This window comes from Capsicum annuum, chromosome 1 (genome assembly GCF_002878395.1).
Source record: "Capsicum annuum cultivar UCD-10X-F1 chromosome 1, UCD10Xv1.1, whole genome shotgun sequence".
NCBI lineage: Eukaryota > Viridiplantae > Streptophyta > Magnoliopsida > Solanales > Solanaceae > Capsicum > Capsicum annuum.
Window position 1 is genome coordinate 251,291,865 of NC_061111.1, and position 14,675 is coordinate 251,306,539.

General features: G+C 35.9%; 1 protein-coding gene across 1 annotated transcript; it reads left to right on the top strand.

Moving 5' to 3' along the window:
- Positions 1-1,924: 1,924 nt before the first annotated feature.
- LOC107857386 (protein IWS1 homolog 1-like) lies at positions 1,925-10,870 on the top strand. The gene is made up of 11 exons (XM_016702270.2): positions 1,925-2,123; positions 6,566-7,064; positions 7,271-7,390; positions 7,581-7,798; positions 7,978-8,107; positions 8,195-8,257; positions 8,346-8,423; positions 9,020-9,114; positions 9,206-9,271; positions 9,357-9,510; positions 10,081-10,870. The coding sequence occupies exons 1-11, from the start codon at positions 2,104-2,106 to the stop codon at positions 10,177-10,179; spliced, it is 1,542 nt and encodes a 513-aa protein (XP_016557756.1). The 5' UTR covers positions 1,925-2,103; the 3' UTR covers positions 10,180-10,870.
- The last annotated feature ends 3,805 nt before the right edge of the window (positions 10,871-14,675 follow it).

Sequence of the window (14,675 nt, forward strand, 5' to 3'; positions counted from 1 at the left end):
GAGTCAAGAATATAAAGTAGTAAATGCCGGAAAGACGATTGAAGATAATTTAATAGCGCAACAGTTATAATTTCGACCAACAAAAGTATGATATCATAATATTTCATCTGCCAACTCCCCAAAAATGAGTCAAGAGTATAAAGTAGTAAAGACGGAAAAGAAAATTTAAAATAATTTGATAGTGCAACTATTATAATTTTGATCGATAAGAAAATGATGACATAATATTTCATCTGCCAACTTCTCAAAAAATGAATAAAGAATAAAAAATAGTAAATGTCGAAAATGTAACTGAAGACAATTTAATAATGCGATAATTACGATTTTCACCGACAAGAAGATGGTGTCATAGTATTTCATCTGCCAACTTTCCAAAATTGAATAAAAAGTAAAAAAAAATAGTAAATGCAATTGAAGACAATTTTATAATACAAAACTTAACAATTATATTTCCATCAATTTGCCTTTTGAATTCCTTTTCACGTTCCTTAATACATAATATTAAATAATTATTTTGAAATATCCTTCATTATTAGTTATGCACAACAAATCTCAATATTATAAGAGAAACTGTCTAAATTTTAAATTGAACTTTAACAAATGATTTAAATTTTTGCTTTATTAATTGTTGTAGTCAAATTTTTGATACTATAATATTCACATAAATATACCTTATTCATTAACGACAAATTTTACAGCACATGAACCTTCATCACTCGAAAAAGAGTCAAACAACATTGAGCAAAATAATTTAGATTTTTTCATAAACTTTGAAGATAAAAAAATACTATTTCAATAAAAATAATTTTATTTTTTTACTTTAAACCTCTGATAAATATATCTTCAAACTTTAAAGCTTAAATTAGTTTGTTTCATACCTTAGATTTCAACAGAAATTCAATAAATGAACAATCACACTATCTTTTTTTTAAAAAAAAAAAAAAACTATATGAATTTTGAACAATACAACTTCATTATTAATTCTATTTTATCATCAATATTGATGTCAAAATACCACATCAACCTCTATATGCTAATATACCTTAATAAAAAAAAATATTTAGCTTATGAATATGCAACATTATAATATTATAAATTATCAAGGTGGAATTTTAGTGGTTAAGAGCTGAATATCTTATATCAAAGGTAAATGAAGATATAAAAAATAATAAAGACAAATATTTGTAATTTTTATGTTAATTTTCTTGTATGTTCTTTATGGGAATATGATTTGGAATTATTTTATATCCTTCGATAATGCATATTTACGGCAGCTCAACTTGTTTCTATTGTATTAGTTTAACATTCAAATATCAAACTTTTTCTTCTGAAATATCGCATCAAACGATCAAATTTAATTTTAAAAATTCGTCAAATTAGTTCTCAATATGAAAAACGTAATAATTACTATTTTAAAACAGAGGGAACATTTGACAAAGTTTCAAATCAACCTTTTTTGGCGTATTACATAAATATGCCCTTCAATCTGGTCGCAATTGATATTTATGTCCCAAAACTTTGGGTGTTCACAAACAGTTACTTAAACTTGTATACAACTGAACAAGTAGGCACACACATTCTACGTGACATCTACATGGCAATCTCCTGCAAATTGCCACGTAGATGACACATAAAACGTGTGTGTCTTGTTGTTCAATTTAATGCAAATATAAGTGTCTGCTCGTGCACATTTAAAATCGAAGGGCGTAGATGCGAGCTGAAGCCACATTAAAGGTTATGCTTACGTCTATTAACCTATTCCATCACTTGTTCGCCGCAAAACATTTATTCCATATCGATATGAAAAAATCACAATTTATAATACTTTCTGTATAATTTTAGACTATTTAAATTGTAATTATAAAATATGAAATCATTACAATCAAATTTACTTCTAAAAATTAATCAAATTGACAGTAGAAAAATTCAAATCAACCTTTTTTCCCCGCTTAATTGTTACTATGTGAAGTTATTCCAACACTTGTTCCCCAAGAAACCTCCATTCCATTTCCCGCCAAATTTCTAAAGAGGAAAAAATTACATAAAAAATCTACGTAGCTTCTTCGTCTGTGTACATTATCTAAGTAGAAGTAAGCAGTCACAATGAGTAATGATAACGATACGTAAGTTTCTCTTCTTTGATGGGTTTGGTTTAAGTCTTTATTTCGTTTTTGATCTTGTGGGGTTTGTGTTTTGGCCCTTTTTATTGGTGTGTTTGTTGTTTTTAAGTGACCCTTTTGGGAGATGAGTTGGATTGTGAATCGTGTTTGATGAATAGTGTGATCACTTTTGCTGGTGGGAGGTGATAGGTATCGTGTGGAATTAGTCGAGCTGTCTCCAAACTAATGGCCCCTTTTGGTGTTGAGTTGAATTATGAATTGTGTTTGATGAATAGTGTGACCACTTTTGTTGGTGGTAGGTGGTAGGTATACTTTGAAATTAGTTGAGGTGCGTTCAAACTAGTGTGACCCCCTTTTGGTGTTGAAATGAATTATGAATTGTGTGACCCTTTTGGGAGATGAGTTGGATTATGAATTGTGTTTGATGATAGTGTGACCCCTTTTGGCGTTGAGTTGAATCATGATTTGTGTGACCCTTTTGGGAGATGAGTATGAATTATGTTTGATGAATAGTGTGACCCTTTTTGCTGGTGGCAGGTGTCTTGTGGAATTAGTCGAGGTGCATCCAAAGTAGTGTAATCCTATTTGATGTTAGAGTTGAATTATGATTTGCGTATGATGAATAGTGTGACCTCTTTTAGTGTTTAGTCGAATAATGATTTGTGTATGATGAATAGTGTGACTCCTTTTGCTGGTCGGAGGTGACAGGTATTCTGTGGAATTAGTCAAGGTGCATCCAAACTTGTGTGACCTCCTTTGGTGTTGAGTTGAATTATGATTTGTGTATGATAAATAGTGTGACCCCTTTTAGTGTTGAGTTGAATAATGATTTGTGTATGATGAATAGTGTGACCCCTTTTGCTGGTGAGAGGTGATAGGTATTCTATGGAATTAGTCGAGATGCGTCCAAACTAGTGTGACCCCTTTTTGGCGTTGAGTTGAATTATTATTTGTGTATGATCAATATGTGCCCCCTTTTGGTGTTGAGCTGAATAATGATTTGTGTATGATGAATAGTGTGGCCCCCCTTTTGGTGTTGAGTTGAATAATGATTTGGGTATGATGAATAGTGTGGCCCCTTTGTTGTTGAGTTGAACAATGATTTGTATTTGATGGCTGGTGTGTGACCCTTTTCGGTGTTGAGTTTAACTATGAATTGTGCCTTGTGGATAGTGTGACCCCTTTTGGTGTTGAGTTGGATCTTGAATTGTGTTTGATAAATAGTGTGACCCCTTTTTGGTGTTTAGTTGAATTATAATCTGTGTTTGATGAATAGTGTGACCTCTTTTGGTGATGACGAGTTGGGGCTCATTATGACAACTTAAGCCTTTTTAGGTAATGAGTTGAATTATGATTTGTGTTTGATGAATGATGTGACCCTTTTTGGTGTTGAGTTGAATTATGAATTGCGTGATCCTTTTTGGTGATAAGTTGAATTATAAATTGCGTGACCCTTTTGGGTGATGAGTTGAATTATGCATTGTGTTTGATGAATAGTGTTACCCCTTTTGATGTTATGTTGAATTATGATTTGTGTCTGATGAATAGTGTGACCCCTTTTGCTGGTGGGAGGTGGTAGGTATCCTGTGGAGTTAGTCGAGGTGCGTCCAAACTAGTGTGATACCTTTTGGTGTTGAGTTTAGTTATGAATTCTGTGACCCCTTTTGGGTGATGAGTTGAATTATAAATGGTGTGACCCCTTTTGGGCTATGAGTTGAATTATGATTTGTTTTTGATGAATAGTGTGACCCTTTTTGGTGTTGAGTTGAATTATGGTTTGTGTATGATCAATAGTCACTCTATGAAGATATGGGAGAGAGTGGTCGAGGTGAGGCTGAGACGGATAGTGTCTATTTCGGAAAACCAGTTCGGATTTATGCCCGGCCGCTCGACGACGGAGGCAATCCACCTGGTACGGAGGTTGGTGGAGCAGTATAGGGAGAGGAAGAAGGATCTGCACATGGTGTTCATCGACCTGGAAAAGGCGTACGACAAAGTCCCCAGGGAAGTGCTTTGGAGATGCTTGGAGGTGAGTGGAGTACCGCAGACATATATCAGAGTGATTAAGGATATGTATGAGGGAGCGAAAACCCAGGTGAGGACGGCGGGAGGAGACTCAGAGCATTTCAATGTCCTGACAGGATTGCATCAGGGATCTACTCTTAGTCCCTTTTTGTTTGCGTTAGTAATGGATGTGTTGACGCGGCGTATCCAAGGGGAGGTGCCGTGGTGTATGCTTTTTGCAGACGATGTAGTCCTGATAGATGAGACTCGAGGGGGTGTGAATGACAAATTAGAGTTGTGGAGGCAAACTCTGGAGTCTAAAGGGTTCAGGGTGAGCAGAACCAAGACAGAGTATGTGGAATGTAAGTTTAATGACGTGAGGCGGGAGAATGAGGTAGGAGTGACGCTAGAAGCACAGGAGGTAGGGAAGAGGGATAAGTTCAAGTATCTCGGGTCCGTGATCCAGAGTAACGGTGAGATTGACGAGGATGTCTCGCACCGTACTGGGGCGGGATGGATGAAGTGGAAACTCGCATCGGGGGTGCTGTGTGATAAGAAGGTGCCGCCCAAGCTTAAAGGCAAATTCTATAGGATGGTAGTCCGTCCGGCCTTGCTGTATGGAGCGGAGTGTTGGCCAGTTAAGAACTCCCACATCCAAAAAATGAAGGTGGCAGAAATGCGGATGTTGCGCTGGATGTGTGGACTGACCCGAGGGGATAGAGTTCGGAATGAGACTATCCGGGAGAAGGTTGGTGTGACTTCAGTGGAGTGTAAGATGCGGGAAGCACGATTGAGATGGTTCGGACACGTGAAGAGGAGGGGCATGGATGCCCCGGTCCGTAGGTGTGAGAGGCTAGCGTTGGATGGTTTTAGACGGGGAAGGGGTAGACCGAAGAAGTACTGGGGTGAGGTGATTAGGCGGGACATGGAACAGTTACAGCTCACCGAGGACATGACCCTAGATAGGAAGGTCTGGAAGATGCGAATTACGGCAGAGGATTAGGGCCAGTTCGGGTCGCTAGTGTAGGGAATTGATTGGTGGGGGTGTATTCCTGTTATGATTCCGTATTCAGTGTTTTGTGTTCCGTGTTCCATGTTTATTACGAATCTGTGTGCTTTCCTCTGCTTTATATTCCTGCATTCCTGCTTTACTCTGTTTTATATTCCTTATGGGTGCCGTATCTATGTTATGTCATCTGCTTCTGTGCTGTACTATGTGTTTGTGTGATATCTCGTGACTTGAGCCGGGAGCCGGGGGTCTTTCGGAAACAGCCTTTCTACTTCATCAGAGGTAGAGGTATGGACTGCGTACATCTTACCCCCCCCAGACCCCACTAAGTGGGAATACACTGGGTTTGTTGTTGTTGTTGTTGTATGATCAATAGTGTGACGTCATTTGGTGTTGAGTTGTATTAGGATTTGTGTCTGATGAATAGTGTGACCCCTTTTGGTGTTGAGTTGAATTATGATCTGTGTTTGATGAATAGTCTGGTCACTTTTGCTTTTGAGTTAAATTATGATTTGTGTATGATGAATAGTGTGACCCCTTTTGGTGTTGAGTTTATGAATTATGTCTGATGGATAGTATGACCCCCTTTTGGTGTTGAGTTAAATTAGGTTTGTGTTAGACAAATATTTTGTCCTCTTTACGGTGATGAGAAGTTGGGAATAATTATGACATTTTTTTGGGGGTAATGAGTTGAATTATGATTGACGAATAGTGTGACCCCATTTGGTGTTGAGTTGTATTATGATTTGTGTTTGATGAATAGTGTGCCCCCTTTTAGTGTTGAGTTGAATTATGATTTGTGTCTGATGAAATAGTGTGACCCATTTTGGGCGATGAGTTGAATTATGAATTGTATATAATGAGTAGTGTGACCCCTTTCAGTGTTGAGTTGAATTGTGGTTTGCTTTTGATGAATGTGTGAACTCTTTTGGTGTTGAGTTGATTTAGGTTGTGTTAGGCAAATATTGTGTGATCTTCCAGACAACGAGTTGAATTAGGGCTCATTATGTAAAATTGATCCTATTTTTTTTGGTAATGAGTTGAATTAGAGTCTGTACGCCTAAATTATCTGAACATTTTTGGTGGGAGTTGAATTATGGCGTGTGATTGATGAGCTGTGTGACCATTCTGGTGATTAGTTGAATTAGCATTTACGTGTTGATGAATTGTGTGACCCTTTTCGATGATTAATTGATTTGGGGTTTGTGAAGAATTTCCCCTTTTTGTGGTAATGATTTGAATTAAGGATTTCTTTTGATGAATTGGTGTCTCGTTTTGCTGATGCGTCCATTAGGTTTGTGTTTGTTGAATTCGGTGTCTTGTCTTGGTGATGAGTTGAATAAGGATTTTGTCATAATGAATTATATGGTCCTTTCTGGGGGGCAGGAAGAATAGAATCTGTGATGATGAATTGATTCGGTTTCTTCCTTAGGCTCAAGGACGAGGAAGGAGAGCCACTGGTTAACTTTGATGAGGATTTCCAATCCGATCAGGAGCAATATGGCAACCTGCTTGATAATCTCGATGATGATGATGCATGGAATCAGAGGCAGCGAGGGCGCTCTCCAACTCCCCTGTATAACACATCCGATCACAAATTGAAGCCCAGGAAGCGGTTGATCAAGAAGTCGTCAGTGAGAGAGAGTACACCTGGTTTTGGGATCAGGGATGACGATGCTTATGGTGGTTTCACTGATGATGACATGACCAGGATTGTGGGTGATGAGTCTGATGGCGGTGGTCCTTCACCATCTCCCAGAGGCGGTGGGAAGAGGAAGATGTCTGGGAAGGATAGAAGTGGAGAGAAGAGAAAAGAGAAAGGTGAAAAGAAGTTTAACCCAAGGAAGAATGGGGGTTACTCCGGGGGAAGTAGGTTGAGGGATCAGGAGATGAAGGACATGTGGGACACCGTTGCCGGTGGTTACTCTGAGGTTATTGGTCCCTTAACTATAGTTGTATCATTTTCTCGATAGATTTGCAACTATTTAACTTCTTGAAAGGAAAAAATATTTGGGTTCGTAGATCCAAACATAAACACAAAGGAAAAATGATTGTTGTTTCTGCTTAGAGAACCTGCATAGTTGAATATGAAGATTATTCCATTTGATTTACATGTGTTGCTTCCGAAATTCTGTAGGATGACCGTGAAGGTGGCAAGACAGTGGATGATGATAACTTCATTGATGATAGTGGTTTGGATCCAGCTGACAGGTATGCGAGCGACGATGAACCAAGATCTACAAGCAGAGCTCTACAGGTGAATGTGCTATCCTTAAAGTTGGTTAACTAATGCTTTATTTTAAATGTCCACTTTCCATATCAGTGTTATTGTATTTGAGGCTTGCAAAATTTTTATGTCATCTCTGCTGCTTTGAGACCACTCTTGCTTTTAGTTGGATCACTTTTGAAGCCTAATGTTCTAATTTGATGTTTTCCCACTCTATTAGGCTGAAGGAGAAGAGGACGAGGAAATCAAGCTTCTCTTTAGGGGTGGCAAGAAGAGAAAGAAAAATGAAAAAAGTGCAGCAGAAATTGCATTGCAGGTAGAAAGAGTCATGGCCGATCTTGAAGTTGCCGCTGAAGAAGATGCACTACTGAATAGTCGGTCAAAACCTGCTATAAATAAACTTAAAAAGCTTCCTCAACTTGTAGAAGTTTTATCAAAGTGAGCAACTTCTTCATTTTGCGCTCTGTGGCAGTCACTTAATTTGTCTTATTGGTGTCTCTGAAGTCTTCCCCAGACCCCATTTTTGCGAGAATATACTGGATATGTTGTTGTTGTTGGTGTCTCTGAAGTCTGGACTATGAGCCATTTGTACATTCCTTTTGTGTTTTCAACTGCAGGAAACAATTTCAGCAAGAATTTTTAGAGCATGGAGTGTTGACACTTTTAAAGATTTGGCTTGAACCCCTTCCAGATGGAAGTTTACCCAATACAAATATCCGTTCTGCAATCCTAAAGATCCTTACCGATGTATGAACGTGGCTATGAGGTTCACGTTTGCTATTTCTGCTTGCATTAATGGGATTATTTTGACAACACTTACTATTGATCCTGCAGTATCCTATTGATCTAGAGCTAATTGATAGAAGAGAGGTGCTGAAAAAGAGTGGTCTTGGAAAGGCAAGTTTGATTGTATATAGAACTGATCATGTGATAATTATCTTTATGCCACAATGGGGGTGATTATCGACTACTGCTTGTATGCCAGGTTATTATGTTTCTGTCGAAGTCAGATGAGGAGATTACACCAAACCGTAAACTTGCTAAGGATTTGGTTGACAAATGGGTAATTTGGAGTTAACTATGTCATACTTCCCTTTTCTCTTCTAAGTACTGGAAATATGAAATGAATTGTGGGTTGGGATTTTACCTTTTCTGTGTATTTTGGAATGCAAATGGCCTTGTTGGCTGCTAAATTGCCGGATTAGTTTTAGAATTATCTCTGTGTCTGAATGATACGATGTAGACATGCAACCTATTCCGGCTTCTGTAAAGCAACGATTCTCTTCAACTTTCACGTCTCTTTTTTTAGCAACAGAGGAAAGGTTGCTACTTTCTGCAGCCTAATAACTTTGGTAGTCTGACCTATTCCATGGTTAAAAGCTGGTAAATGAAATCTTTTTTCTTTTGTTTCTAGGATAGGTTATGCCGATTTGAAGTGTATTCCTTCTTTACTGCCTTTTTTGGGAGATGTTATACAAGAGTTTCATATCATCATGTCACTGTCATCTCATTGTCTACTCTTACAAGTTTATTTTGGTTCGGATGATGGCTTGTATCTAGACCTATAATCGGTCTGTAGAGTTCATTTACGTATTAAAAGTACAGAAGAGGCACGTATCAGCATGTATAAATATTGACAATTGTTTGTGTTTGATCCAGAGTCGACCAATATTCAACAAGAGCACAAGGTTTGATGACATGAGAAACTATGACGATAAAACAGCTGCCCAGTACAGACGGCCATCCATGAAAAGGTATCTAATATCTTCAGTTCTTCGACTCTTCTGCATATTCCATTTTCGCTTTTTTTACCAAAAAATATATTCTCTTGCTATCTTGTTATAGGTCTGTCAGTGAAGATTCAGGAATGGAGTCTAGAGACGATGACCTTGACTTGGTTGGATTTGCACAGTAAGTTGCTATGGTATTTTGGATTCGTCACTGTCCCCACTGCATCGTGAATTTTCTCAAGATTTAACTCGAATGAAATCTGCAGGGGCAAAAAGTCTGGTCAGTCATCTTCCAGGCAGCTTACGACAAGGCCTGAAGCAATGTCAATGGATTTTGTGGTGCGGCCTCAATCCAAGATTGATCCTGAAGAAGTTAGGGCGAGGGCTAACACAATGTTTCTGGACCAGCGCCGACAGAAGGTGTTGTGCCTCTTCCTAATCGAATTTAAATTTAAATTAACTCCATTGAGCACAAGCAAGGAGAAATAATCAAAACACGAAATACGTTCTTTTAACAAAGCAAGCTGTTGGGGTAAATGAAAATGCTCAATTTTGATGTTGAATTAGCGTGTTTCGACCCTTTGGCTTCACAGAACTGATGTAATGCTGGAGTTCTGTGTGGTTACACTACAAATTTGTCCTCCAAACTCTTAGTTTAGGAACCTGTTTTTATCGCATGATATTAACTGATAGTTATCTCCTTCGTAACAACAACAACAACAACATACATCCAGTGTAATCCCACCTGTGGGGTCTGGGGGAATAGAGTTTACGAAGACCTTAACCCTACCTTGTAGAGATAGAGAGGCTGTTTCCGATAGAACCTCAGCTTAATAAAGCCTGCCAAACAGTTTGAAAAAGGGTTATAGATTTGGCGTTTCTCCTCCGTGGTGTAGTTATTTTTATCTCTAGGATCTGGATAAGTTTTCAATTCGACTTACATAGTGTTGCTTCTAATCTAACAATGACCTACTGATTCATTGTTGACAGATGAATAAGAAACTGCAGCAACTAAAAGCTCCAAAAAAGAAGGGACTCCAAGCTACCAAACTCAGCGTGGAGGGTCGTGGCATGTTGAAGTACCTGTAATGGCATATGGTTCGCGTACTTACAATAGCACGATGGCTCAATCTCCCACAGTTTTCGTGCATTAGTAAGATGACTGCTTCAACGCTCGCAGTATATGTGAAATGTACCCGTTCTCAGTGATCAGTTTTCTTGTGTTGCGTCCGCGCTAACTTCTAATCTTCCATGCTATTATGCTGGTCAGTGAGAACCAAAAACCAAAAGATAGGAAAGGTAGCTGAGATCATTTTGATTTTCATTCACATTTGCTGATATGATTGGAGTAACTGGTAAAGTTGCTGCCATGTGACCGGAAGGTCATAGCCTCATAGGTTCAATCCTTGGAAACAACCTTTGGCAGAAATGCAAGGTAAGACTGCGTACAGTTGTACATCCTTGTGGTGGGGCCCTTCCCCGGACCCTACGCATAGCGGGAGCTTTAGTGCACCAGACTACCTTTTTTATTCACATTTGCAGCAAACTTCTCATGTAATACTTTCGATGTTCACATTAAACCAATGAATACTTGACACATGTCTTCTACATACAGTTTAGTCACTTAACCATAGGTTATATTAACATGTATTCTTATCTTAATCTTTCTCGTAATCATGACAAAGTTATATGGTTTGATTTAAACACGAGGTGTAGTTAAGTTATATGGAGTTGTATTCTTTGGTCGATTGGCTCGAACAAAAATTATTTTGAGATAATAGCCATAAAATTATAATTTAGAAACTAATTTATTTCACTCATCAAGTTTAAAGTATAAATTTATTATGAGATAAATTATATCTTTAACCAAACAAATATAAATTTTGATATATTTTATCTTATGAATTAAACAACCCCTTAAGGGTTTGTTTATTTATGCGATATGAAATTATTGAGATGAAGTTAAAGTTTTGTTGATTTGAATCTTTTTAAGTTGTATTGTTTCTCATAAATATAAAATTTTCATTAGTTGAGAAAACTGTCAAAATTTTCTCCAATTTTTATATAATTTTAGGAGAATGAGTTATACGCAAACATTACCCTTACTCTGTTTAGAATAACCGTTTTTGAGAGACTCTTGATTTGAGAAAAACACTCGTATGAACAGGGGTGCAAAAATCGAATTGATAAAAATGTTATTGATTTATTGTTATTGGATAACGTTTTTAATGATTTTATAAATTTTTTAATCGGGTTATTAGTTCAGTTTTGATTTTTTTAGTGGGTTATTAGGTAAACTGATAATCCAATACGAATGTACTAAATTACTATTTTACCCTACCTATATATATACAATCTATATCTATATCTATAATCTATAATTTATAATCTATATCTATATTTATAATATATTAAAAGTGTGAATACTCTTAGAATAGTGATTTAAACTTTTTGCCCATCATTAAAACTCTCCGCTTTAGACAAAATTGTCTTCTCACCTTTTTTCTCCAATTAAATTTCTCAAAATTAAAAAAAAAAAAAAAACTATTCAAGTAAAAAAAAATCCAGTCTACATTTTCCTTTTAAAATTTTGTCCTATATGGTATTTTAGTACTATTAAAACAAGGACTTAATAACTATTCAAGTTAAAATTAATTCAGTCGACATATTCCTTTTAAAATTTGTGTCTTATATGGTATGTTAGTACTATTAAAACAAGGACTCAAAAAGAAATATAACTATTCAAGTTAAAAACAATTCAGTCGACATTTTCTTTTTAAAATTTGTGTCCTATATGATATTTTAGTACTGTTAAAACAAGGACTTAAATTTTCCTTATAATCACAAAATCTCCTCCACAAAATTATATTTTTTTTTACAATAAAAAAACACAATCAGAAAAAACCCTACCAATCCAATAAGATCCAATCAAAAAGTTTATTCGTTTCTAATCGTTTTTTTGGATGTGATATAGTCAATTTATTTTGGTTATAATTATTTTTGTTTTGTTTTGAAGCATCTGTTTCGACAAACATGTCTTTCCAGTGATTTGATTATTTTTACTATTATTTGTTGATAATAGATTTATGTACAAAGGCAGGAATAAAATGTTTGTGTACATGTATATTGTTGTTGCCACTGATATTAGATTACCACCAGAATATTCTTATCCATGATAAATTCTACCATATGTCTCATGTATTTTCATTATGTCTTTTTTAGACTATTTTTATATTGAGTGAGGAATTTATCGAAAACAACCTATCTACCTCACCGCTGAGTTGAGATAGTGATAAAGTCTTGGTATACTCTATCCTCCTCAAATTCCACTTCATGGGACTACACTGGATATATCGTTGTTGTTGGTAAATTCTACCATACATTATGTTTTATATCATCACTATTTTCTTGAGTTTCAAAAGTTTCATGTGTTCTTTTTGTCCTTTGCAGAAAAAGAACTTAAACATAATCTTATAACGATGTTTTTTGTTTATAATGTTTATAGATGGGGTTATTTGGATGATAGCCCTTCTCGGAGGAGGTAAGGTTCACATATTGATGTCAATATACTATGTTGTTCCCTACACCAAAGTAATATAAATTCTCAACACAAACAATATCATAAATAATATTCCAACCTTCCATCATTAATTTTTTTCACACAAGTTTATTTTAGTTCCTAAAATATTTGCGTCATGCTATGTTCCAACTCTTACAAGTCTAATTTTAATGTTATGATTATTGTTCTCCAATCATTGGATTTATTGACATTTTTAGGCACATCTTCAGGCCACTTGATGCTGATTTTACTGGTAGTTTTTTATTACAAGACTCAAGGGAATTGTATGTTTAAATTCCATGAATAGAACTTTCAATGCTGACTTTATTCTTGTGAACTAATTTTTTTTTTCACTCATATTTCTACTTGTCTTAGGTGGAGACTATTTGCTATGAATTTGACTGTTGGAGTCATTAGTGATGATGATTTAGTGTTTAGATGGAGTACAACATTTAAGAAATTTTAGTAGTATAATTAGTTTTACTATATGTGAAAGATTATTGAATATTTATTTTTGTGTGTGCTTGTGTTCTATGCGACTCTCTCTCTTTAAGTTTATGTGATATTTTTTGCTTTTTGAGAGTCAAGGAAGATAATTTTTTTTTATCACAAATCACAATATTCACATCAAATACTAAATCAATCAAGAGTTTGACATATTATTGAAATCCTAAAGCTACAACAATCTCATACAAGTAAGAATTCCTAGAACTCACTATTATTACTAATTCAAAAATAAAAAAAATTGATTTCATTGTATAGGAAGTTACTTTATTTTGTTTGTTTATTTTTTATTTATCTAATAGTTTAATTTGATGGTTCTTTTATGCTATTCGTTTACTCGAATTCTCTTTCGAAAATAGACTCTTTACCTTCTTGAGGTAGGGATAAAGTCTGTAGATTAAGGCTTGCATACATTTTATCATCTGCAGACCTCGCTTACTAGACTACACTCAATTTGCTTTTGTTGTTTTTTGTTTGCTTTGAATAAAAGTATACTTTTTTTTTTTATTTAGGTACGTGATTTGCCAAAACATCTATAGAGAGATTGTAAAGTATTTATGATTATGTGAATGTAAAAGAGGCATCAAATTATATACCAGCAGCTTCTATATTCCTTCCTGAAGGACCATGGTAGCAGCAGGTGAGGAAATTATCTCCTTTCTATAGTGTCTTTACCGTGTCACGGGTAAAGACACTTCTATGGTCAAGCCTGTATAACGGGTGACCCTAAAAGGGAAGTCAAGCCTAATCTAGCGAGTGACTCCTGGGAGGTAGTCAAGCCTTAATCTAACAGGTGACTCCTCAGCATTCGAGGATGTTCTATTATTTCATTATATTTCTAGATTTAGTATTTTAGTAGACGGAGTTAGTTGGGGGATTGTCCCATTAACTCCTTATTCAGACAGTTTAGAGGCTTTCAGGCAAGATGACAGTTGCTTTAGTATTTTTGATACTTTATTCAGTTGTATTTTAGTTTTTGAACCTTATGGAAAGTTTCCGCCAGTTGTTTTCCACATTTTTACAGTATATTATGCAGTGCTCAGTTACAGGTACCAGAAAAAGGTTAGCTTGTGGTCCTTCAGGATCATAAACACTGTGTAGCGTCTGGGGTTCAGAATCTGGGGCGTTACATTTAATCAATCAACAAAATGTTAGATGGTGCATCAAAGTGTTAGGCGCAAGGTCAAGAGATTTAACCTCATTCAGGAGATTCAAGGAACTATAAAAACTTTGAGAAAGTGAACGTTGTTACCTAGCAACATCCAACAAAAAGCTTCATGACTTTTGGGTTTGGATATTTGAAAAAGAGATGCATAAATGTCCAAATGTGGAGGTGTGAAAGATTAGTTATGAATGCTTTAGGAGAAGTGGAGGTACACCGAAGAAATATTGAAGAGAGATGATTAAAAAAAGATATGATGTAATTACAATTTACTGAGGACTAGGGAATATTGAAACATTTTTTCTTGAGACTGAGGGTCCATCGAGAACATCTCTACTTGAGGTAGAGATAAGGCCTGCA